Source organism: Hipposideros armiger, unplaced genomic scaffold, assembly GCF_001890085.2.
Source record: "Hipposideros armiger isolate ML-2016 unplaced genomic scaffold, ASM189008v1 scaffold_298, whole genome shotgun sequence".
In the NCBI taxonomy this organism is placed as follows: Eukaryota; Metazoa; Chordata; class Mammalia; order Chiroptera; family Hipposideridae; genus Hipposideros; species Hipposideros armiger.
In genome coordinates this window covers 983,142-1,009,376 of record NW_017731648.1, presented here as the reverse complement: position 1 = coordinate 1,009,376, position 26,235 = coordinate 983,142, and the positions used below count along the sequence as shown (strand labels likewise).

Genomic DNA, 26,235 nt, shown 5'->3' with positions numbered 1-26,235 from the left:
ACCCAAATGTTAGCAGTGATCTACTCTGAGTGTTGCCTTTTTGTTATTTTAAACAATACCAGTAATAGATGTTGATTGTAGGAAAATTTCAGAAAGTATGAGTGAACAATAAACAAAACCAATCCAAATCCAACTTGAGTACAGATTTTGGTCTCCTTGACTAATCTCATAAAAACCTAACTTAGATCAGTCCCTCCTCTATTCAGGACTACCCGTGGCTCCTACCTCACCCAGAGCAATAGCCCAGTTGTCCCCTCGTTCAAAGGCCATACACACTCTGGCCATCCCCTCCCTGTCCTCACCACCTTCCACTCTCCGCCTTGCTCACTCTACTCTGGCTACACAGGGATCCTTGCTTTTCATAGAACACACAGGTACATTTCAGCCCCAGGAACTTTGCACCTCCTCATCAGTCTGGAAAGCTCTTTGCCCACATATCCATGTGGCTCCTTCCCTCAGGTCTCTAACTCAGAGCTCACCTTCTCAAAACACACTTTCCCAACCTTCCTATGTCAACAGCTCCCCGTCACTCTCCATCCCTGCTTCATGTTTCTTTACATCCCATTAACTCCCAACGTTGCATGCCCACTGGATTATGGCCTGTCTTACCCTACCCTCAGTTCTGTCCACTAATAAATTCTTAGTGCCTAGAATACTATCATGAACAGAAAAGAGTAATAGCATGTTTAGATACAAAACAAACAAGACTCAAAAGTGTGCGGGGTGAGGACCCAGGACCACAGGGAGAGCAGTGCAGCCGCTGGGGACGCACCTGGTGCTTCTGCCGGCGCTTGCGCTCCTGCTCGATCTTCTGCTGCTTCTCCAGCTTCTCAGTGATGCGGGCCTCGCGCAGGGACTGCCGCTTGCTGCGCTTGTAGGCCTTGGCGTTGAGGGCCGTCTCGAGGGCCGTGTCCCTCCTCATGCACACCACCACCTCCTGCCGCAGCTTCAGGAAGAAGAGAAGAAACTGGTGATGGGCACACCTTGGTCATGTCCACACAACATGCACAATTACACAGAGTAAGCTATGCAGAACACTGCTGCTTCCACAAGGGTCCTTACGAAATACCATAAGCACAAATACATGTGTGAAAGATGTCTGGCACGTGTCCAAGGGTGGAGCAAGCAGAAGATGGGTGCCTCTGGGCGCCCAGCAGCAGGTCCACTTACACCTGCAGGCCTCCAGCTTTGCCTTCTCTCAACCACACACAAATACTGCTTATGGGTCATTCAAGACTACAGCACCCTCAGGTAATAGGCCCATTTACATTTTCTGTTTCAAGCTGGTAACTGCTGCCTTAGGGAATGCCCAATGTGCTACCACTGCAGATCGTGGAGACGAACGAGGTCAGCGAGCTAAAAGAGTGTGGGTGGGCACTGCTGCTTTTAATGGTTGAGGTACATTTAACAACTGCCCAGCAAGAAGTTATTTGAATCTAAGCATCAGTGTTGGCAGAAAGGGCCCTTTTCCTAAAGCAACGGGCCTGCACCTGTGCCCACCTGCCTCTGGAAGTTCAGCAGCCTGAGGGCCTTGAGCTCAATGGTTGCTTTGGTTCGCAAATCCCCGGCCAGCGACCCGGGAAGGTTTTCAAGTTCCTGAATTCGGTGAGCGATGCGAGCCTGCAGCCTGGGGGGCAAAAACAGAAAAAAAGAAAGGCAAAAACAGAAAAAAAATGAGAGGTCTGCTTACAAGGAACCCACCTGTGCCCTTTCTTTAAAGCTGGAGCCTCAGAAGAATCCACCTTTTGAGACAGGAAGAAGCTGGTCATGAGGCAGGAGATGGCTCAGAAAAGGATGGCAGCCACAGAGCACTCAAAGCCACAGCAAAGAGCAAAGCGGACAGGGTGCAGCTGTCTTATGCATTTCAGTGGCATGAGCCAGGCTCTCTCCCAGCCCTGAGAACTGCCTTAGCCCGGGAGCCTCAGTGTCCTCATCTATAACTGGGGAGATGCCTCAAGAGCAATGCCACAGGCTGTCTGCAGTTCAGAGAGATAATCCCCTTAGTCTTTCACACATATTTATTGAGCACCTAACTGTGTGCCCACAGCCTTATCAGAAAGACAGCCATTAAGGAGTTAAAAAATTAAATATCTATGGTAATTCTAGAGAGTGGCAAGTAATTTGAGGAGGGGGCTGGAGGAGAGGGGGTGGGCAGGGATTCTATGAGGAGGTGACCTCAGCAATGAAGCCTAAGTGAGCGCAAGGAGTCAAGAACCACCTAAATTGTTAAAGAAACAGAAATTGGAACAAGGAAAGTGGGGCTGGTGAGGACAAGGCATGGGGCTGAACAGAAAGGAATTTACTGGGTGGGTAAATGGAAGCCAACAGCAGGTTTTAACCTGGGGAATAGATCTAACATTAAGTAAACTGTAAAAAGAGACTTCCAACTGCTGTGTGGGCAATAGACTGCATAGGCAAGGGTGGGAGCAGGTAGGAAGTGTAGACCAGGTGGCAGAGTTAACAGTGAGGGGTGGGCAACCATTCCTGGATAGGGGAGGGAAGCTGAAGATTCAGCAAGGGGACCGGGGGATGAGGGAGGGCGAGCAAGAGTCAAGGGGCTGCAGAGTCTGTAGCCCGATGAGCTGCTGGATGGTAGGTACATGGGACAGAGACAGGAGGGAAAAGCAGGGGATGCGAGAACATCTGGACAGGCCGTCTTAAAGCCATCCAGATGGGAGTTGGAGGAAGAGACACCTGGGTACAGAGGCTGGAGCTCCAAGGCATGTCACAGCTGGGAAGCACTCTAGACGGTCATGAGGCAAAGATTTACTGCTGTATCTGGGGATATACAGTGAACGAAGCACAGTCCCTTCCCTCATGGAGCATACATTCACCAAGGGAGGCCTGCTCTGTACAAGTTATAAATGCAATAGGGAAACAGGAAGTGTAAGGTGCTCAGGAAGTGAATCTCAGACAACCCCAGCAGTACGGGATCGAGTGTCACCTACCTACTGTGTTCCAGGCATCTCACATGGCGCCTGGCGCTCAAGAGGCCTTGGCAAAGCAGCCAGCAACTAGTGACATGTGAGAAGGATCCACTGCAGAGCTTGCAAGGTTGATTTTTGTTGTTGTTTTTTGGTTTTTTGGGGTTTTTTTGAGTGTTGTTGAACCAAAAGTTGGATACACTGTGTTGGCGAGGGGAAACAGGCACTTTCGTTTTAACATACGAGTATATCCGTACAATCTCTGTGAAGGGCAGTTTTGAAGTATCTACGAAACTTCCCTGTGCACATCCCCTATAACCCAGCAATGCCACTTTCAGGGACTTATTCTGACATATGTATATATACACGTGTAAAATGAAAAACAAACACACAGTGTATTTACTATGGCACTGTCTTAATGGCAGATTAGAAACAACCTAATGTCCATTCAGCCAGAGCACTGGCTGAATTAATGATGGTGTCACAACCAGACAAAATACTGTGCAACCAGGAAAAAAGAAAAGCTCCTTTTGGACAGACAGGGGGCAATCTCCACAATGTTACTACAGGAGGAACATACATATGAACCATTTGGGGAGAATTCAGCTACCTGTACTTATCTGCCTGTATACACAGAGAATTTCTCTGGAAAGATACATGCCAACCAGGTAACTGGGAGCCTGGGGACAGAGTCAGACGGTGATTTCTGGTTGCAAATCCCGCTGGCCTTTAGAACTGTGAACCGCAGCAACACTGGCCCGGTTGGGGACGGCACCCTGGAATCCTGAAGTAGCAGCAGCACCCTCACCTGTACTCCCGCTCCTGCAGAATCTCCACAGGGTCCAGGCCCCGCGGTTTCTGGATGGGGGTGATGCGGCTCTGCTTCTGGTGCAGCGGCACCATGGGGGCGGGCTGGGCTGGCTGCCCTGGTGACTGCGTCTGGGGTGGCATCACGGGGGAAGCAGCGGGTGGGACAGCAGGGGGCGCGGGTGAGGGGCGGCCTGTAGGCTGAGGGGGGATCAGCTTCTGAGGCGTGCTCGTGGGGGCAGCAGCATTCGCCATGGGTCCTGGGGAGAGTCAAACAGCAGGTCAACTGAGCTCCAGGTCAATTCCAGGTGGAAGTGAAAAGCCTGCTGGGCGCTCACTGCCCTGGGAACAGACGAACTGCGAGGGCGGCACCTCCCCATTTCCCACTGAACTGGCAGGCAGCTTCGCTCTCACTCAGAGGTCTCCTCACTCCTGTCTCAAGGTTCAAATCTCTTCCAGACCTCAGCCTACAATACAAGCCTTTCCTAAAGCCCCGCACTGATCCAAGTGCCGGCCCTGAGCTCAGTCTTTCTGGGTTGTGGCCTCACAGGACCAGGATGTTCCTGACTCCCATCTACCACGGTTCCAACAGAATCTGATTTAAGCCATTAGCTTGTCCATGCCCCTCACTAAACCTCAGGCTCTAAGAGGATGGGAAACAAGTCCATTTTTCCCACTGCTTCAACCTAACAGAAGTGAACCCTCAAATACTTGCTGACAACTAACCTGAAAGAAGACAGAGAGGCCATACATGGTGAGGAGACAGAACCCTGAGCCACCCTGTCAGGCTGCCTGCCTCCCATAGTGTTGGCGGGGGTGGGGGGTAATATCAGGATAAAGGGGGTCAGCTGTGACTTCCAGACTGGAGGTACCACATCCTGATGGACTGTGCCTGTGGCTGCAGCCGTGCCTACCCGTGGCCTCTCACTGGAGTCACAGTAGACTCCATACCATTCATACCATTCTCTTTTTATTATGTTTAAAGAGACCCCAGAATCTCCGCAAACCAACAGACAAGGGTGGGCAAGAATCGTGGAGTGGAACCAACCCAAGCCTCTGGGAAATAACCAGGAACAGGTAAGGCTCAAAGCAGCGAGGGCTTACTTGTCCTCGGCTGTCTCTCTCTGGCCAGGCTCATCTAAAGGTCTGTACTGCACAACCTTGTGATGGGACTTAGGGCACAGACATGTCACCAATACAGAGGGAACTCACCTTCAGGCCAGGGCTTGGGAGGCCCTCCGGGGGGCTGGCCCGGCATCCCGGGGGGTACGCCTGAGGGTCCTGGGGGGGGCATGTTAGGCCCTCCCATTCCTAAACACAAGGAGAAACAAACAAGAGGATAAAATGTGTTCTGCTCTTATATCTGCACCCACCCTGTGAATAGCCCTATTTCCAGGGGGCACACCCAACAATCCCCTCAGTGTGGGCATTAGGAGATAGAAGGGGAAATAGAGAAAGAGCATTTATCCTAACAGCAGCCCTGCCTACCTGAGTGCCCTGAGCACTGGGCACTGTGCCATCCCCAAGAGAGAACCCATTGTCAGCAGAGCCTAGGTCTGCGTGATGCTGCTGCCCCAACTACTTCCAGTTCGCTGAGAGGCCCTTCCCTCCCCCAAGAGCTGCGGACAGTGGGCCTTACCGTGAGGCCTGCTGTAATTTGGAGGTGCTGGTCCTGGACCTGGCCCAGGGCCAGGGCCAGGGCCAGGGCCAGGTCCTGTTGCAGACACAGAGGGTGGAGGTAGTGTTGGCACCTGCTGTTGCATCCCGGGCATCGGCCGCTTGCCCTGCACTGCCATCTGTAGGTGGTCAGGCAGGGGCTGCCCCCTGGCCAGCATCTTGTAGGCCATGATCTGAGCTCTGAGTTGGTGCAGCTGGTTCTGGTTAAATGGGGTTGGGCCCCGGTTCTGCCCCAAAGCCTGTGGGTCAGCACCATCCAGCGGTGCCCCTCCTGGACCGGACGACATCTGAGGGCCTGAGGCCGGGCCGCTGGCTGGAACTGGACTAGAGGCATGCTCAGAGCCACCCAGGGGTGACGGGTAACCTGCAGGGAGATGCAGACCCGAAAGGTCACTCAGCAGCATAAGTCCAGTGATTTTTAAGGCAAAGATGGTAATCTTTCCATGAGGTATATACTGGCACCTACCCTGAGACATGGGATGGCCAAATTTTTTCATTCTCGTACAAATAAGAGACACTCAGAGGGCACATACCAGCAGCCTGACCAGCCGCTGGAAAGGTTAGTTTTGTTTGGCCCACCTTTCAATAAGTTGCTGATGGTCCATACTGAGAGGTTACACAGATCCAGGCTTTCTCTAGGCCTGAGCTCCCAGCCCTCGTCTTGGCCAGGCACATTCCCTTCACTTCTGTTACCTGGGGACCCCTAAGCTTCCTGCACTAATGACAGGAAGTCAACTATTCCATCACTTCTTAAAACTTCCAGAAATGCCACCTGGAGCACTTTAGTGCAGAGCCTGGCCTCCACACCCAAGATTCTGACTTGGCAGGTCTGGAGTAGGGCCCAGGAATCTGCATTTCTAATATGCTCTTGGATGGCACCGGAGCTGCTAGCCCGAGAAGCCCACTCTACCACGCCGTCTCACACCCAGTGCTGAACACAGTTCCTTCCCACAGCAGTTACTCTTCTGGGCTTCTCTGAGATATGATAGCCTGAACAGGGCACCAGCCAAGCCCAAGCTCAATAGCCTCCTGTGGCGGGGACTCCCACCGTCCTGGGTCCTCCCTGTGGGAGACCCAATTAGGAAATTGACCTTTGGACTCATGGGGGGTGACAAACATAAGGAAAAAAGGGAAACAAAATAATACCTTGAGAGTGCTGGTCCATGGGGCTCGGTGGAGGCCCCATTCCTGTGTGGCCCCCCGACCGCATCCCCATCCCCTTCATCTGGTTGTAGCGGGGGTCGTCTGACATGCCCTTCTCATGCATGGACTCCATTGGCTGAGGAGGCAATGACAAGGCAGGATCAGCAAGGGGCACAGGAGGCGATGGCACAGCAAAGCACTACCCAAGAGAAGTTCAATGTCACTGAAAACATCCACCTAGGGCCGGCCATGTGGCACGTCGGTTAAGAGTTGGCTTAGGAGTGCCGGCTCTGAGCAGCAGAGCCACATTTCGGATCCCACATGACAGCCTGTGATGCTGCGCCCTCTACAGCGAAGATGGTGAACAGCAGCTCGACCTGGAGCTGGGCTGCTGTGAGTCACCGGCGTAGACTGCAGCAGGGCTGCGGTGGGCTGCCATGAGCTACCGAGAGCGACTGGCAGTCAATGTGAGCGGCCAGCAGCTGGCATGAACTACCGTGAGCCACCGTGAGCAGCCATCCAGTGGCTGGCGACCGATTGCCTCACTCGGGAAGAGCGCAATGATAATACCAACATGGGCCAGTGAAGCGACATCCTCCACAACTAGACTGAAGAACAAAAGGACAGCCATTTGTCTGTTCCCCTCCCCCAACTCCCCAATAAAATCTTTAAACAAAACAAAACATTTACCCAACATCACCACAGCATTCACTGAACTGCAAACATGACCAAGCAGCTCAGGTCTAAGACATGGTTCTGACAGCGACTTATGTGTCAAGCAGATGCATAAAATAATGCCACCCAGTGGAGGGTGACTGCCTGAGAGACTGGTGGTCAGGAGGCAAGGGGACCAGGGCGCCTAGCGAGAACAGGAAGACACTTTCAGATGGTCTAAATCCCACAAGAAAAAGGACACGAGTGACAGTTCCTGGTTAGGGGCAGTTTTAGCTAGGCTAAGACTCCCTGTTCACTGTCACAATGAGACCTTATAACCACAAATCTTCAGATAGGGAACCCTCTTCCTTGGGAGACTGTAAATAAGATGGATACACAGAAATTTCTGTCCACAAGTAGGTAACAATGTCAGCTGTTCTCACTGAAGGGAGATTAGCCTCCTGCCTGCTAGCTGGGAGGGAGGCTGTCTGTGGCATTGTTCTGTCCCTCCTAGGAGGCACTATGAAACCTTGGCTAAATGATGACACCTACTTTCCTTCCGAATGCTCAGCACTAAGCACTTCCCTATGGGAATGGCTGGTTATGGGGACATTTCCTGAGACCCTTACAGGGCACTCTGATAGGCCCTGGTCAACGCAAATGTTCTGCTCTCTTGGAATTTAGTTTAATGGGTGACCCAACAAAGTCAACTGCAGCTCAGTGTGTGCAGTGAGAAGAGGCTGAGAGGGTACCTGGCTGGGACATGAGGAGTAGCTGTCTACACCTGAAATGGGTGAGGCCCCCAGGAGGCTGCCAGAGCCCTGGGTGCAGGCCTGCCCTCCACACCCTCTTCCCTGGGCTGGAAGAACTGCCCGACGGGCTTGCCTCCACTCAGAGCTCAAGGGGGTGTCCCGTTACCACCAGACCCTGGCTCCTAGGATCCTGACACTGGGTGGACACAAGGCAGGCCTCTGACAGACATTTATGAATATGCATGTACGTGTGAGCAATTCCAGGAGGAAGAAACAAAATGGGCAGAAAGGGATATAGTGGGCTGTGCTGGAGAAGCTGGCCTAAACCAGTGTGTGTGTGGAGGGATTAGTTACCAATAGCTTCCCAGGAAGGCAGTGACAAGATATACTGTACCACAGTTAACAGAAACGTATATTGGGGAGGGCGGGGTCACCTTGCTGTGCTGGAAGCCACTGAGGTGTCACAGACCTGGGAGCGACGGATGGATAAGACAGCTCTGCCACCTACTAGCTGAGTGACCATCTCTCTGAGACCCTGGTTCTCATCTGTAAAATGGGCATAATACCCACCTACACCTGATGGATGGGGGTGGGGGTGAAGTGGAATAGGGTGCAAATACATGGACAGCCCTGGTAGGGAGGCCAGAGGGTCAGCAGGGACCCCTCACCCTTAGGCCATACCATCTGTATCTTTTACCTGTGGGTCCTGTGGTCCCTGAGGCTGGGAAATGGCACCCTTTCCTGCAAATGCTAATACATGTAAGAAGATAGTTTCTTGTTTCCTCCAACCACCTCCCAGAAACACAGAGAAAGAAAGGAAAACTATATGTGTTGAGAGGTTTTTTTTCACCTCACTGGCAAAAGTAGCCCTGATCAGGTCAGGTAAGGGGTGACACAGTGGTGCCTGAGTGTGGGATAAAGGGCCTATACTGCCCTGCTCTGTGGGTTACATGGGTACACAGAGCAACCAAAGTGGAGGAGACCATGTGTCTTAAGCTATTTTTTAGGGATCTGAACATCTTTATTCAAAAGGCAACTTAGGCACAATGTTACCACACTTCCCATGTAGAATAGGTATGGGAGACTCAAGGCGGGGGGGGAGCGGTGCGGAGACAGACATGACTGCCAGCTCCCAGCAGGGGCCAGGAGGCATGGCTCACTCCCTGACCTCTGATCACGCAGATCCAGCCAGTCAGGGCAGTGGGCCCAAGGCTCCTTACCTTGTGCATCTGGTGCATATTGTCCTGAGCGTACCCTCCAGGCCCCTGGCTTGGGATGGGATGTCCTGCTGAGGGAGGCCCTGGGCTGGGCCCCATCATACTGTGGGCAGAGCCAGGGGAGGGACCCGGGCTAGGGCCCAACATGGCACCAGGAGAGGGGCCAGGGCCTGGGGAAGGGCCTGGCCGAGGAGTTCCGCCCAGGGGTGGGTCTGGAGTGGACATCTTCACAGGAGCTGCAGACAGTGGTCTCCTGCTGGAAAGAAGTCTTGGTCAGTCTGGGGGTCATGGCCATCAGCTGGGTGGGTCAAGGTACCGCAGGAGGGACAGTCATGTCAGAAGCACCCAACTGACAAGGAGCTGGCACCTTTTACATGGAAACCCGTCACCAAGATCTTTCTCCTCCATTCCTCTGGAAGGAGGGCATACATCAGGCACACAAAATCAGATCAAAGTCCCCTAAGTGAGGGGTGGGACTCAGGAGGTGGGGGTGCCTTGCTTCCCTTGCCATCTTTCTGATTATAGCAAAGGGTGACGCTGATCTGCACTTCACGGCATACTGCTCTAATGCTTGCTCACCTTCCAATTTAATAGCAAAGGAGAGCATGACTAAGGCTCAAAGCCTTTGCTGGCAACAGCATCTGACTGGACTATCCTAAATTCAACAAAAACAAACATTCATGGCAAGTGACACTGGTTTTCCATTTAAGGCAGCGAGACCAAGTTTTCTTTAAAAAAAAATGAATTTCAGTTTAAAAAGAAGGTTCACTTAAAAAGAAGTATTTACATGAATAATGGCACTCTGATATCTCAGATACTTCGAGAGTGATAATCAAGTGTCTAAAGTTTGATGACTACTGTTGTAAACTAAAAATTGACACCCAGGGGAGGCCCGGTTGCTCAGGTGGTTAGAGCGCATGCTCTGAACAACAAGTTTGCCGGTTCAATTCCCACATGGGCCAGTGAGCTGCGCCCTCCATACTAGATTGAAGACAATGACCTGACCTGAGATGCCACTGAGCTGCTGGTGGGCAGCTAGATGGCTCAGTTGGTTAGAGCATGTGCTCTTAACAACAAAGTTGCCGTTTCAACTCCCACATGGGATGGTGGGCTGTGCCCCCAACTATAATAGACTGAAAATGGCAACTGCACTTCAAGCTGAGTTGCGCCCTCCACAACTAGATTGAAGACAACTACCTGACTTAGAGCTGATGGGTCCTGGAAAAATACACTGTTCCCCAATAAAATTTCTTTTAAAAATAAATAAAAATAAAAATTGACACCCAGAACTCTGACCCAGAGCCTCCAAAAAGATCCATAAATAAATAAGCTTTAAAAAAATATGTTAGTTGGATTAAGAGTGCAAGCTCTGAGCTACAGGGCTGCCGGTTCGATTCCCACATGGGCCAGTGACGCTGCGCCTGAGCTGTCGCTGAGCTGCCAACAGGTGGCTTAGCTGGTATAACAACAAGCTGCCTGTTAGATGGTGGGCTACGCCCATCCGCAACTAAGATTGAACACAGCACTTAAGCTTATAGGCCACGAGCTGCCGATGGAAAGCCAGATGGCGACTGGCACCCTCCACAATGAAGACTGAAGAACAACAACTTGGCTGGTCCCCTTCCCCAATTCCCTAACACTGTTCCCCTCCCCAAATTCCCCAATAAAATCTTTAAAAAATATATATCTAATGTTGATAAATTGTATAAAGGCTCTCTACAATAAGGGTTCAATTTTCAGGTAATCCTTAATCTGTTATGCAGTTATACAGCCTTAAATAAAATTCTTTTTAATAACCTCTTTCGTCATGATGGAGTAATATAGTCTCAGTTCTGAAATCTGGAAAACACAAAAAGAATACAGAAGCTTAAAATCACCCATCATCCCACCAGACACAGAAGTTAAGTACTTGCTGGTCCTGAAGAGAGGAAGAAGCAACCTTGCCTTCCTTACCCCTCCCAGAAGGGCGAAGAGGAGGTGTGTGGGGATAGAGGGCTGGGGGGGTCCTCAGAGAACCTCAGAGCCCCCAGAGCAGTGAGGACGGACCTGAGCCATTCAGCATGGGCCCTCTCAGGATGGAGAGCTGCCCTAGTGTTGCCTCTGGGACCTGCCACACTTCAGTGCCTCCCTTCTTCTGGACTGTTCTATGTATAGACACACATGCATACACACTCAACGAATTACTCAGCACGTCACAGGGAAGCTTTTCTTCATATAAGCATACCTATGACCATTGTTATCATTTAAGTCTTCAAAACATGAACTCTAGCAGCTCCACCGCATTCTCTTGTTTTACATGTCCTGAAATTTTTGAAAAGCCCCCCTCCTGTTGGCATGTCACAAATCTGGCTTTCGTTTTCAAATAGAATACTGTTGCCCCTAAACTTTACTGGGCACTTCTGATTCTAAGGGATAAATCCTGTTAGAAAGTATAAGACCATTTTCAATTCTCTTGATTAAAAAAAGGTTTAATTTGAAAGGTGGGGTTATTTTCCTCAATAATATTGTAGCTCAAAAGCCCAAACTTCTTCATGCCAGTTTCATGATCAAATAACTGGAGCAGAGAGGATCAGAAACCTCGGCAGGGCAAGGACCAGTGGCCAGCATACTGGCCTGACTGGGAACAGACCCCAGTGTGTGAGAAAAATGCTCCTCCATCCTCTGGACATCCTGGATTTCCTCCAAAGTTCAAAGAGCCTCAGTGCCAGACCTTAAATCAACCATACAAGAGTGCTGGAGAATTGGTGTCTGCTCACAATCCCTTCCCCACAAATCCAAACCAAAAGCTCGGCGGGGAGGGGGGGGGGGGGATGGATACACAACAAACTTTTAAAAATATATGTATTTGAGACAAATTCATTTGGAAGCAAAGCCTGATCTAATTCAGTTCTGTGTGGATATTAACACATTCTGCAGAGGAAACAGAATCCTGTTTGATCCCGAGATGCCGTCTCAGTCTGCCATGTGACAGCAGTCTGTGCCCTGCATCTCCTTTGCTAAAATGCTGATTCTGGAGTCTGGAACCTCCAGTCCGGGGAGGACGCACCTGCAGTCACACTTCACAGGTGGGAAGCCAAACGACATGAACATGGCTGCAGCTGGGTGGATGATTAGGGCGCCCCTCTGGCCCCTTCACATCCACAAGCCCTCTCAGGCCCACAGAGCACTGCAGTGAGGTGGGAAGAGGGATAGTCCTGCAAATCCTTAAAGATTCCTGCAGCATCTGTCAGCTCAGGATTTCTTTCTCACCTGGAGGTCTCTATTGTAAGTCAAGCCAACTGAAACTGACAGCAAAACAGAATTCACGCCACCTAGGGAACATCATCTCCCTATGTAAAGGCAGACATGCCAACCAGCCAACAACGCAAGTGTCTTTGGAATCATGGCTCCTCTCAAGGTAGTTTATACTTCCCTTCTTCTTCCCAACAAAGAGCATGGTACCTCTAGGAATTACCTGCCTCCACTCAGCAGCGCCCACTTCATCGACAACACACAGAAGCCACCAAAGATACTGGAGGGCACAGAAAGACTTTTGTGCCCAAATATGGCAATGGCCGCTTCTGAGAAGCACAGCATTTCACAACACAAATTTTAAAATGATATTTGCTTCAGAAGCTGCCACCTCTGAAGGGTCAGGCTGTAATGAAGCAGGTAAGTGCACAGAGCCATCAGCAAACATATTTCTGGAGTGAAAGCTCAGACACATGTGGAGAGCACAGTAAAGGGGACCCCAAAAAGTGCAGACACAATACAAAACTGTCCTAAGCAGCACATCAAACACTGAGGTGCCCAATCAGACTGCTGATCCCGCACGTGGACATGCGCCATCGAGCTGGAGAAAACAGGGAAGTGGAACCAGGAATGGCTCTCTGGTCCTCAGTGTAGTACTGAGCAAGGACTCTTCATTTTATTTACCTGAACTGAGTTGCAGCACACCTAAAGTGCCCGATTCTAGGTACACAACTGGATAAAGCCTAGATCAGGTATAGCACTTCCAACATTCCGGAAGGCACCCTTGGCCCCTTTCCCAGTCAGGACCATCCTCCCATGTGGAACCACAGTCGTGACTCTACCATTACAGTTTCACCTGTTACTGAACTGCATCTGAAAAGAAAATCACACAGCAGTGTCCTCTGGCTTATCTGGGAGGGCCATGTATGTTGTTGGGTGTAGCAGTCATTTGTTATTATTTGTCCTATTTATGGATGTCGTGCTACTAGGTTTGGGCTAGTGCAAATAAAACTGCTATGAACAATGTCATCTGGGGAACATGGGTGCTCATTTTTCTTGGGTATCCAAGACTGGAACTGTTGGTCATAGGAAAGGCATAAATTTAGCTTTGGTGGATACTGCTGATTTTCCAAATTAGGAGTACAGTCTTACACACAGCACTCCCCGCCGTGTGTAAGCCTTCCAGTTCCTCCACACCTCAACACCGGCACTTGGCGCTGTCAGTCTTTTTAATTTGTAACATTCTGGTGAGTGTATAATCGTATCTCATTATGGTTTTAATTTGTATTTTCCTTGTGACTAATGGTGTTGAACACCTTTCCACATTCTTACTGGCCATTGCGATAGCCACTTCTGTAAAGGCTCTATGTTTTTGCTAACCATTTATTGGGAATAAGTGGTTGCAATGACCATATCCCAGTCTATGACTCACCTTTGTGTTCACTTAATGGTGTCTTGTGTTGAAAAGGAGGGTCTCAATTTTAATGATGTCTAATTTATCAAGTTTGTTCCTTTATAATAGTTCATGGTTTGGGGGGTCCTGTTTATGAAACCCTTTTCTACCTGTGACAGAATGGAAAATATGTATTTGGTTTCTACCTTCTATGCCTGACACAGTTTCTAAAACCCCTGTAATTTCCTAAGTGATAAGGGTGATAGGAGCTATTCCACAGAGCTCCAAAATCCCTTAGAATTTCCTGGGTGATAGACATGCCCTTTGTTCTAATGAGGCTGGCTCCTAGATTGCTTCAGGATGGGTGTCGGTCGGCAAAAAGACCAACCCATGGTTAGAAGCTTGGAACGTTCAACCCAATTCCCCATCCTTCGGGGAGGAGAAAAGGGCTGGAGTTTGAGTTAATTGATCACACCTACGTGAAGCTTCCATAAAAACTAAATTACACAGTCCAGAAATCTTCTGGGTTGGTGAAATATCCACATGCCAGGAGGGTGATGCACCCCAACTCCACAAGGACAGAAGCTCCTGCACCCAGGACCCTTTCAGATCTCACCTCATCTATCTCTTCATCTAAATGTTCATCGTATTCTTTACAATAAACTGGTAAACATAAGTAAATGTCTCCTTGAATTTTATGAGCTATTCTAGCAAGTTTTCAAAACTGAGGATAGGGTTCTATAGCAACTCGTGATTTGTAGATCAGCTGGACAGAAGAGTGGGTAACCTAAGGGCCCACTAGTCGTGATTGGAATCAGAAGTGAGAGCAGTCCTGTGGGACTGAGCCCTTAACCTGTTGAGTTTGCACTAACTGCAGTTAGTACCAGAACGGAACTGTAGGACACCCAGTTGGTGTCTGCAGAAACTTGGAGAATTGCTTGGTGTGGAAAATCCATATGTTTGGTGTCAGAAGTATAAGCAGAGGAAACAGGTTTCCCTCTACTACCTCAAGCTCATGGGATAAAAGGGAAGGAATATTTTAATATCCAAGGGGACAGTGACTTACCCCTGCCCCTAGTGATTAACAACTGCTGAGTCACAAAGAAATCAGTCACAAAGAAATCACAGGGAGTAAGATCCAGCCAGAGAGGGAAGCAGGGCTGTGGGCAGAACCCGGATTTGGTGGGAAGGACCCGGATTTACTCACCAAGCCTGCACCACCACACTACGTGAAAGGACTATCACTGGCCCCACTGACAGAGGGGTCCCTGCAGGTCAGTGGAGGGGCTGGGATCACAAGGCCAAGGTTGCAGTGCAACTCGCTGCAGGGTGGCCCAAACTCTGAGCATGGACTCTGTCACCTGCCAACTACATAATGCTGGATGAGTCACTTAACCTGAGCTTCTGTTTCCTCTTCTGTAGGCTGGAGCTGAGACCAGTCCCTCCATCAGGGGTCACAGCCAGCATCAAATGAGCTAACACATGCAAGGCACATAAAGGTAGGAAGTACTACCACACATCTGGTGAAATCAAGGGTCCTCATATTTATAAGGCAGTTGCTTACTGCTTGTCACTACTGTCCTACCAGTGTCATACAGATTAAGTCCTTCCACCCTTCCTTCCCCATACAGAGATTAGTAAACGAGCCATATAATAAGTAACCACTCTGGAGAACTTCCTAAATTTAGCCTCCCTGCAGGAAAAACTTTGATTAATGCTCCCAGCCCTCAGCACTCAAGACAATAGGCTCGCTTTTCCCTCCAGAAGCAGAGGCAGCGCAAGGCAGCTTTGCTGAACTGGAGGAGCAGTGGCTGCCTGAAGACCAGCGCAGCCCCATGCAAACAAAGTCTAGTCTGTAAATCAATGGGCAGGATTTGGGGTGCTGCAAACTCTCCCTTAACCTCTTGGTTCCCACTGCCACAAAATGTGCTTAGCCTTTATCAAACTCCTTTCAGCCAGCCAACCCTTCCTGAGGGGCGGGCGTGGGCCCAGCCCTGTTGAGAGCTGGAAAAGGTGTGGGATGGGGTACCACTGTACTCCAGTGAGATGCCTACCCAGGAGGGCCAGACAGAAATTTGAGAAGAGAGGGGGCAATGAACACCCCTCTTCCCCACCCCTTCTTCCCTCACCAAACACCTCTGACCTTTTCTCTACAGGAAACTAAAGAGTTGGCTTTTTCAGCAAATTCCTTGGGTCACCAAGGTCATCCTAAGTAAGGCCTTGGAGGTTTCAGGTGGCTTCCATGGTGCTGCCTGGACTCCCACAGCAAGTCTCTCTCTGACATGTCACTTGGTCTCTGGGTTGGGAAAGAGAACACGACTTCACACAACACTGAAATCCATCTCAAACCAGACAGCCTCACCTAAGCAAATGAGAAAAAAAGTGACGAACAAGGGAATGCAGGGGCCAAAATGGCGAAACCGCTAGCACGTGTGTCTGGGAGCCTAATCGAGATGTGTGTGGCCCATGGGTTGGGTGCATCATGGCTCCACCAGGAGGAAAAGATCCTGGGAATCTGGGCAGGCAGCTCAAAGGAATGTGACTGGAAGTCAAACTACTAGGAGCAAGTATTAAAAGGCTGCAAGTTAAGACGTTCAGGAGGGCACAGGATGAAAACAGACTCGCAGGTTCCCAGGGCCAAAGGGTCTGGAAATGACTTGGCCACATCACCTCTATTTCTCTGAGAACCACCTCAGCTGCCAGAAAACTCCCCCATAATCCATGCTGCAGAAGTCGTGGCACCATTAAAAATGAGTGATGTAGCTCCATGCACATGGACAGAGGATGGTCCAAAACGAAGCAGGTGAAAAGAAAGTCAAAGTGCTTGGACCAAGCCCCATTTTGGTAAGAATAATACCCCTGAACAACACAGTGTGAACTGCATGGGTCCACTTATATGTAGATTTTTTTTAACCCTGTAAATATATTTTTCTCTTCTTTATGATTTTTTTTTAAATTGGGGAACAGTATGTCTTTCCAGGATCCATCAGCTCCAAGTCAAGTAGTTGTTTCAATCTAGTTGTGGAGGGTGCAGCTCAGTGGCCCATGTGGGGATCGAACTGGCAACCTTGGGTATTATGAACACTGCGCTCTAACCAACTGAACTGGCCGCCCCTTCTTTATGATTTTCTTAATAACATTTTCTTTTCTCTAAATTATAATATAGTAATATAATGCATGTAACATACAACGTATGTGTTAATCAGCTGTTCATGTTATCGGTAAGGCTTCCGGTCAACAGTAGGCTATTAATTAAGTTCTGGAGAAGTCAAAAGTTACATATAGATTTTCAACTGTTTGGGGTGGGAGAGGGGAGGGGGAGGGAGGACTTCCAACCCTCATATTGTTCAAGGGTCAATTGTGCTGTATATACATTAATCCAAGCCTAGAAGCCAGCCCAAAAGAAAACATACACCAAACTGGGAGGCAGCGGCCAGCAGCTCTTTCTGGATGGGGAACATACATTTTCCACATCACAGATTTCTGGTGTTTTTTTCTCTATGTGTGTTTGTTTTTTACAATAACCCTCTATTACTTTTGTAATCAGATTTTTAGAAAACACTTAAAAAAAGAAAAACAACCCTAGGTCAGAAAAATACCCGGGAACTAGATACCCAGAAAAGATGCCCAGGAAGTGCCTTCTGTGGAAATAAGAGAGAAAGATCAAAGGGTCTGAGCACTGCATTATTTTCCATCTACTTTCAACTTCATCAAAATTATCATTTAAAATAGAAACGTCTGTCGCCATTCAAATGAGGAACCAGACTGCTGGAGGATTAAAGGTCGACTTTCTTCTTTCCGAACACCCTTGCTTTTCTCTTATAAATAAAAAAGGACCCTGGTGGCCACCCATTGTGGCAGGGACTCTCTAATATCTCTGCTTGCTGGAATTATGGTTTGTTTTGTTTCTTTATCTTGCCAGAAAAACATCCCCAGGTTGGCCCCAGGACATCTGCCATGTTGTTTTTGGGTGTAGAGAAACACATCTCATCAGCAGATGCAACACTGCAGTCAAGTCATGACAGGATGCTCAAACCCATCAATGGCAGATGGGCAAAACCAGACCCTTTCGTTACATTTAAAATACAAAACACTTTCCTCTGAATACTCACTCTCCTAAGAAAACCCTCCATATGGAACCTGATGGTGTGGGGCGCTCTAATCCTTGGAAGAGCCTGGAAGAACTTAAGGGGCAGGGCATTTGTGGTCTTAGGGACCCAGCGGAAATGGCTTATTCCTGAGACTGTGCTTCCCCAATGCTTGGTGTCCTGCAACATTTTCCTTGCAATATAATTAAGCAGCAAAACCTTGCCCTACATTTAAAAGGGAATAACCTTTCAGAAAGGAAAGTCATGTCATGATTATCAATTACAATGTCTTCTCAGTTCTACCTAAAAGGTAGACAAGCCAAATTGTTAACAAGTATTATTTTTAGCACTGGGAATTATGCATCACTTTATTAATTGGAATCCACCTCCCCAGTCTTTAAAAACTTTTTCATTCACTTGAAAACCACTGAAGAGCATCTATCTCCCCATATACAACATGCCAGAAGACATGACAACCTGGCTGATTGTCTGCCTGAGGAAGTTCACACTCTAATCCAGAAGAGAGGTGTAGTGTCTATACCGTAAGAATATGGACACTATCTTATCTATCCACTAGATGGATGTTTTTCACTCTTTTGACCATGACCCAGAGTCACAACATGGTCCAATCCAAACACACCTCATGTAACTGCAACAAGTTTTACAAATCCCTCCTCATCCTGGTCCCCTGTTGTGGCTGGCCAAGCCTAGATGGATGTCATAACTCACCACTGGGTCTGTTGTGGTGCCTGCTGTGTATACTCAACATTGAGCAAGACATGTGGAGAGGGCAGGAGAGAAGTCTTCCAAGACAGGAGCTCAGAAACTGCAAGAGTGGGCAAGAGTGAGCTGGGAGGCATGGCCCCACAACTGCCGAGTTATCACTTGGGACAGGCCCTCCCAGCCACCCCAAATACCAACTCTGGGCTGAGCAAGGTTCCAGACAATGGGCATCCAGAAGAGAACAAAGTCCCTGCCCGGTGGGACTGATAACTGAGTGACAGAGACAAGCACACAAATAAATATGACATGACACCATGTAAGGGATGGAAGTGCTATGAAAAAATAATCAAGCAGAGTTAGTCTAGCTCAGGGGTCGGCAAACTGTGGCTCGTGAGCCACATGCAGCTCTTTGGGTATGTTCCGTCTCAAAAGTTTGCCAACCCCTGGAAGAGCCAATCCTGTCCCTCACAACAATTTAAAAATTATTCGAGAGCCACAAATATATTTTTACATAATCACCATTTTTTATCATTATAATCACCAATTTTATTTTCATTTTCAATTTTACTTCAGAGCCACATGTACGTACCCAAAGAGCCGCATGTGGCTTGTGAGACGCAGTTTGCTGATCCCTGGCAGCTCTTCCATCTCAAAAGTTTGCCGACCCTTGGTCTAGCTGATAGAAGGTGCTCCTTCTATCATGGTGGCCAGGGATGGTCTCAGTGATGGGGACATATCTGAGCAGAGACCTGAAGTAAAATGGAAGTCACATGGCTATCTATGGGCAGAGGGACCAGCAAGTGCAAAGGTCCTGGGGTGGGGCCTGGGGTATGTGGCAGATGTCAGAGATGGGTAGGAGAGTACGGTAGATCACAGGCCTTGAAGGAAGTGGTGAGGAAGTAGAAGTCTACTCTAGGTGCAATGGGAAACCACTGGAATATTCTGGGCAGGGCAGTGCCTCAATCTGATGATGGTTTTAGATTTCTCTGGACAGGCTGATGGAAGAGATGTGGGGCGAGAGGGGTCAAGGATGACCTTGATGACCCTGCGGAAATGGCTTATTCCTGAGACTTGGAGCTGCCCATCCCTGAAGCCAAGTTTGGCATGCCCAACCAGGCTAGATTTCAGGCCTAACTCACACCCACTTGGTTCAATACTGACGAGTGGGAAGACTATGGAAGGTAGGATTGTATGGTCAGAGAGGTTAAGTCGTTTGCCCCAAATCACACAGGAAGTAGAATCTTGCCTCAAATCTGTCTGACTGCAAGGTCTGAATAACTGATTCAGACTTAGGATCAGAAGGCAGAGGAGGAGAGCCTGGAAGGGTGTGGAATGCAGGCAAAGAGAAGCCCTCCTACAGGCAGGAGCATGCAAGGGGTGTTCTGTGGAGGTGGGCAAAGGCGCTCTGCGCACCAGCAGCCCACACTGTGATCAGTGGTCACCAGGGCCAGATGCAGCTCCCAGGGCACAGCAAGTGTCACCATTAGGACAGTGAGACCATCCACCGTGATACTTTACTGGGACTCTCCGGGCAAGTCAGGGTGGCACACATCAAACCCTGCCGCTTCGTCTCCCACTGTCACAGGTGAGGCTGCAACTGTCATGCGGCCACCTGCTTCCTGAGCCAGTGGGGCCGACCTGCTGGCTAAAGAGGAATTTAAACCAGCCCAAGGAGCCATTTTAAAGGCCACTGCTACTAAAACTGGGGCCTATCCACATTTATCACACTCACAGTTGGTGAACTTCAAACTGAGCAAAACTCAGACTGTTCTCAGTAACAAGTGTCCACATGTAAAAATGAAGACATGCCTCTTCAGCAAAGTAAATGAGTCCCAAAGTGAAGCTCTGGAAACCACTCTGGGGTGCAAAGACCAGGAAGGGGTCAGGGCAGGTTTATGCCCTGCTAACCTGTACCTGTTTTCTAAAGAAAGCCTCTGCCCTGAGATAACTGGAGGGAAACCCATGCATCCCCTCCCTTCCCTTTGCCTTGTGAAATCTGATCTCCCCACAAACCCAGCTACACCTGGCGCTTCCCTCCAGGCCCTTTCCCATTTAGAAAGATGAGTAGAAGCCAAATTTCCCATATCTGTCAATTCCACATCCTAAAAAATTAATAGCAGCAGCATGCAACTAGAAAACTCCAACCAAAATATCACTGATCATATTAATGAGCCTAATACTTCTTCAGGATGATATCTATAAGGTTGACAGCAACAGCAGCTCTGCTTGGCCTTAGTCTCAATTCTGACATGTTCTTCCTAGGACATTTCCCCCTTATTCCTGCAGTTGTTACTTCCTTGTTATAGTAGGTTTTCCACATCCCTTTAAATTGTAATTTTTTAAAAAACTTTGATTGGCTCTGAAATGCTCCAATCAATGTTACAAGTTATGAAGAAATATGTTTGGGCTGACCGAATGACTCAGTTAGTTAAGAGCTCGCTCACGAGTGCGAACTCTGAGCAACAACGGTTTGAGTCCTGGCCGGAGCTGAGCTGCCGCTGAGCTGCCAACAGGTGGCAGAATAGATCAGCTAAAAATAAATAAATAAATAAATAAATAAATAAATAAATAAATAAATTTTAAAAATGAAATACGTGAAATGGACAATCAACATTTGATATTTTTCAAAAGCCATGCCACCAAACACACTTACCTCTTTCCAGTGCCTTATGGTAAAATTGCAAAGCATACAAACTTTTAAGTATTAAGGACAAAATGAAGGCGTTGATGCCTTCATTACCACCCTGAAAACATATGGAACTATTACAATGGGGCAAAAATATATTCTGTATCCACCAAGGTGTTGTAGGAATCTTAATAGTGACAACAGCTACCAACTGTTTAGCACTATGCGTCAGGCACCCTTCTAAGCATTTTACATTTGTTATTTTGCTGTTGTTTAGTCTTTGCAGCAATCCTACAAGTTGGGTACTATTACTGTCCCCCTTTACAAATAAGGAAATGGATATGAGCGAACCAGAACAGGGCCCTTGTCTGCCTGTTCCCAGTGGAATCACCAGCCCCCAGCAGTGCCTGGCTCGTGGCAGACACTCAGTGAAAGTTTGTTCACTGTATGAATGGGGAATGAGTGGTTGGGCCGCTTCTTGCACAACTCCATTCACACTGTGTTCTATCTGTGGACCGTGTGAATGGGTCCCTCTTGGGTCACGTCTTACACAACTCCAGGAGGAGCTGTCCACATTGTGTTCAGTCTACCGTCAATGTGAATGGGTCCCTCTGTGCCATGGCAGCCCTGCTGACCGAGGCCAAAATCAGCTGGCAAATCGGGACTTACTATGTGCCAAGTACTGTCACCCCCATTTCTCTGAGGCACCAAGAAGAAAAGTGGCAAAGCCTAGAGTCAAAACCCAGGGTGGCTGACTGGAGGGCCCCAGGTGAAGAAATATCCCTGGATGTCAGTCTCTTCATCAGGAGAATGTTCTCACCAGACATTCACTCAAAATACCTAGTTCCTCCCATCCTCCCACATGACCTCCCAGTGTTGAGGGTCCACAAGGAGTGGCAAAGGTATGTAAATAAAAACACGTTTATGTGGGATGCTTTGCACAGACAGAAAAAAGTTTGGAGACCACTGCACTGATGATGTTATCCCACCCCCACCCAACTCAAAAACCTGAAAGATCAATGTCTCCTGAAGAGTTAGACACAAAATGATGTTAGAGGGCATGTGGACAAACATTTGTTATTTTCACAATTATGTAGGTATTGATTTTAAAGCAAATTAGTAAAATATATGTAACTAGTTCACCATATGCCAGATGCTGCAGTGTGTTAAGCAGCTTCCCATGTTATCTCATTCAAGTCTCACAACCACCATTTGAGATGGCATCACTGTCACACCTGTTTCACAAGTAGGAGGACCCATTGGTAAGTGCCTTGCTCCAGGTCAAGCTAAGATTTAGAGAGCTGAGTGTGAATCCAGGAGGTCTGATTCCAGAACCAGCACTCCTCACACCATTCCACACCATGCCCCACACCCTCCTGGGGGAATGAAGTTTGGGAAACAATGGCCTAGAGAGTTAAAAACCAACAACGGCAACTCATGTTTACTGCTTCCAGCCCACCACTAATCAGTCCTATACCAAGCATTTCACACCCGTGTTCACTCAATCCTCCTAAGGGCCCTTCATTCATTGCACAAATGTTTGCTAAGTGCCTACTATGTGCCAGGCCCAGAGAACACTGTGGGGGAAACCATCCCTACTCAGATGGCCCTCAGGGAAGAATGGATGTGGAATTAACAAACTGGAGTTAACTTCTACACAGGAAAGGATCAAGGCAACGTGTTGAGTGTAGCAGAGGGAACAATGACTGTTACAGGGCAGTTAAAATACAAGCCTGGACATCCTCCCTGACTCTGAGTAAAGGCCCCCTCTTCCAGGCAGTCTCCTTGATCTCTGGCTCCAGCTGCTCCCCTGGGTATCCACTGTGTTCCCTTCACAGTAAGAGTTGTGAGGATTTAAATGATAGGCCAATGGGAGTTGTTTCTCCATTTACCACCTGTTCTCCTACAAGATTGCAGAGGTTCCTCAGGGTATCCAACCCCCAACCATCTGATGCTCAGTTAGGAACTCAACGGACATTTGCTAAATGATGAAGAAGGGGATTGAATCAGACAGTAAAACACTGCTTCTCACTTGTCAGAAACCATTTTACAGGCTTTCATCAGCTTCATTTGTGACATTCCCATTTCACAAAGGAGGAAACTAAGAGGTACACAGATTACACTATTTGCCTAAAGTCACACAGCTAAGCGATCGGCAGTGCCGGGGAATCAAACCCTAATCCAGCCTGTCAATTCAAACTGAAAACTTGTTTCAAATTCCTGGGAAGTGGCTCTTGCACTTATTTATTGCCTACTTTTCTAAAGATTCACTGGGAGAAAAAAAAAATTTAAGACTGGTGTCTTTAAGACCGGCAAAAACACTCTCTGAAAGGCCCACGTTTTAAATAAAAGCTTTCATATGGAAAATCAATTGGGAGAAAGGGAAAAGGATGCAAAAAAAAAAAAAAAAAGCTTTCACTAGCAAACAGTGCCGGTTCTCCTCCACTTACTTGCTGCTGAATAGCCACTCAGGGCAAACATTTTGAAGTCACTACTTGCAAGGGATGGGGCGAGTTATTTACCTTTCCTTGAAAATCTAGAATACGTGATATTTAAAATAAAATCTTAGGTCGGCTAACCCAAGGGTGCTGCTAATGCTCGTGTCCAAGCGATACTGGACACATTTAGGGTTTTTCCTACCGAGCCGCGATCGCAGCCTTCCTAAAAGGCAATATTCGGGTCGGACCTTTTACAACACAGCCAGAAAATCCCCAAAGCCTGGCTATTGTTGCAGCCGCCGCGGAGATCCCTGGCCCGCCGAGGGGGCAGCAAGCTTTGTCCCGCGACCCCGGCGAGAGCGCGCGCAGGGGGCGCGCGGCCTCCACGCGGCCCAGGCCCCCACCCCACCAGCCCGCGGATGTTGTAGCCGCCGCGGCCTCACTACACTGTGGCTTTCCCCGCGCGCGCTGTGCTGGACGGGCTTCTTGACCCTCGGGCGCCGCCGTACCCCAGCCCCGCTCCGGGCGCCAGTGGCCCCCTTCCCCCTGGGCCCCCGGCTCCATTCAAACCACCCAGCTAAGCCCCGCGCGGCGCTCCCCCCACGGCCCGCGTTTCTTACCGGGAGCCGCCGGCGCCGCCGCCTTCCCGGCACCGCTCCCGCCCCTCCGCGCGGGGCCGGGGGCAGAGGGAGTTTCTCGTCTCTCCTCACGAAACAAAGAAGCCGCCGTCGCCACCGAGCGAGAGTAAGCCTCGTGCGCGCGCCCGCCTCGGCCGCCCCCCCACGCCTCCCGCGCCCCCGCTGCGCGCGCACTCACCGGCTCCCTTCCCCCCCACGGTCGGCCTCTCCCGCTTCCGCCGCCCGCCCAGCTTCGTGCGCGCGCCCGCCCGCCCTTCCGCTCCCAACGCGCGTGCGCTTTGGACGCGGGACAAGGGAGGTGGGCCGGGCCAGAGAGAGCATACGCGCCCGACGCGCCTCCCACCTCTGTCCAGGAAGGTCCTGCGCCTGCGCACAGGAGTCTTCTTCTTCCGCACGTCGCGCGTCCCCACGCCCCCGAGCGTGCGCAGAGCGGGCGCCACTGCGGCGGTGGTGGCGGCGGCTACGGCAGGTTGGGGGATGGGTTGGTGAGGCGGTGGTGTCTGCAGGGAAGGGATGGCCGAGTCGCCCTGAGAATCGGAATGAGGACCTGAGGCTCCGTGCGTGAAGCTGGACTGAGGTTGAGCAGAGTCGACCAAACGCGGGCCTGAGCATCGCTTCCATCCCTGATCGGGGGATGGCGGGGCGTGTTGCGAAGCCAGGTGGGCCCCCACCGTAGCTGCCTTTTCTGCTAAGCCTACCTAGTTCTATTAATTAGTTTAGCAAATATTTATTAATCTGCTACTGTGTCCTAGGTGCAGGTGCAGCAGCACAGACGAGACCAAAATCTCAATCGCTGTGGCGCTCACGGTCTAGCTAGTAAGGAAGGCAAGTGAGAGACAAGAGAAATAAGTAAAATACGTTGTGTTGAGACAGAGACATCTTGGGTCATGGAAATTTTAAGTGGGACAGCCAGGGAAGGGCTCGCTGCGAAGATGACATTTGAGTCAAGACATCAAAGCAGTGTGGGAGAGCCTTGTTCCTCGTGTGAAGGCCCAGAGCCTCTAGGCAGCCTCTTCTGTGTTCTGAAAGTATCTCCAGCGCTACCACATTTAGTCCCCCAGCTGGACAAGCGCTCCCCAAGGTCAGGTTCCACAGCCTGTGACTGTCCCCTCCCTTGCCTCTGAGGCCTGCTCTTCCTCATTTTTAGGTGTCAGCTGACTCACCAACTCAAGCCTCGCCTCCGTTTTGATCACTGGCTCCTTTTCCCGTCACTTTTCTTGGGTACCCTCTTTTCTATTGTCTGTCTCCCTGCTCTCAATTTAAATGGCAAAGATGTTCATTTTAATCACTAGCGAATACCCAGCATCTAGCTTGCTGCTCCCCTCCACCGCATACTAGATACTTCACATTTTTAATAATTGAAAGAATAATATATTGCCTACTGAGTGTGTATCATGTCTGCATCAGCTTGTTGAGTCTTTCCAAGCAAGCGCAGGGTGAGTGAGCCACTTGTATTGGGTTGTCGGAATAGTCATGACGCATTTTTGCAACGAAAAACATCGAAAAATGCATCATGACTTTTCCAACAACCTAATAGCATAGAGCAGAAGAGGAGAGCTCACACTGGAATCAGAAAAACCTGGATTGAAAACCTGACACCATTGTTAGTAGCTGGCAGGGGGGGGGGTGCAAGTTTTTTGGATTCATCTACACTATCCTTTCTTCACCTGTACAATGGAAATGATAATGGCGCCCGTCTCCACAAGCTGGTTTTGAGGAATCCATATGTAGGCCACCTTGGAGTTCTCTAAACCTTAGCTGGTAATGTTGAGTAATACACATTAAATGGGCAAGTGGGGTCTGAACATCGGTCTTTCATTTAAGTAATATTTCTTAAGCACCCTCAACATGCTAGGCACTGAGCTGGTCATAGGCCTGCAGTGATAACACTGAGACAGCAGGGCTCCTGCCCGTGGAGTGGACA

At 49.3% G+C, this 26,235-nt stretch overlaps 1 protein-coding gene across 5 annotated transcripts in view; it reads right to left on the bottom strand.

Moving 5' to 3' along the window:
• The window catches only part of SMARCA4 (SWI/SNF related BAF chromatin remodeling complex subunit ATPase 4), a 90,371-nt gene extending 65,850 nt beyond the window's left edge, over window positions 1–24,521 (bottom strand). For 4 of the 5 annotated variants that reach the window (XM_019659295.1, XM_019659296.1, XM_019659299.1 and 1 more), the window contains exons 1-8: window positions 24,294–24,476; window positions 9,178–9,430; window positions 6,555–6,687; window positions 5,371–5,772; window positions 4,944–5,042; window positions 3,733–3,991; window positions 1,501–1,627; window positions 773–946 (exon numbers count right to left, since the gene is read on the bottom strand). In XM_019659295.1, the coding sequence (XP_019514840.1) occupies window positions 773–946; window positions 1,501–1,627; window positions 3,733–3,991; window positions 4,944–5,042; window positions 5,371–5,772; window positions 6,555–6,687; window positions 9,178–9,399 (1,416 nt within the window). In that variant the 5' untranslated portion in view covers window positions 9,400–9,430; window positions 24,294–24,476. Of the gene's footprint in view, window positions 1–772; window positions 947–1,500; window positions 1,628–3,732; window positions 3,992–4,943; window positions 5,043–5,370; window positions 5,773–6,554; window positions 6,688–9,177; window positions 9,431–24,293 lie in introns of all 5 variants that reach the window. The other variant, XM_019659297.1, reaches the window with a different exon arrangement.
• Between the last annotated feature and the right edge of the window lie 1,714 nt (window positions 24,522–26,235).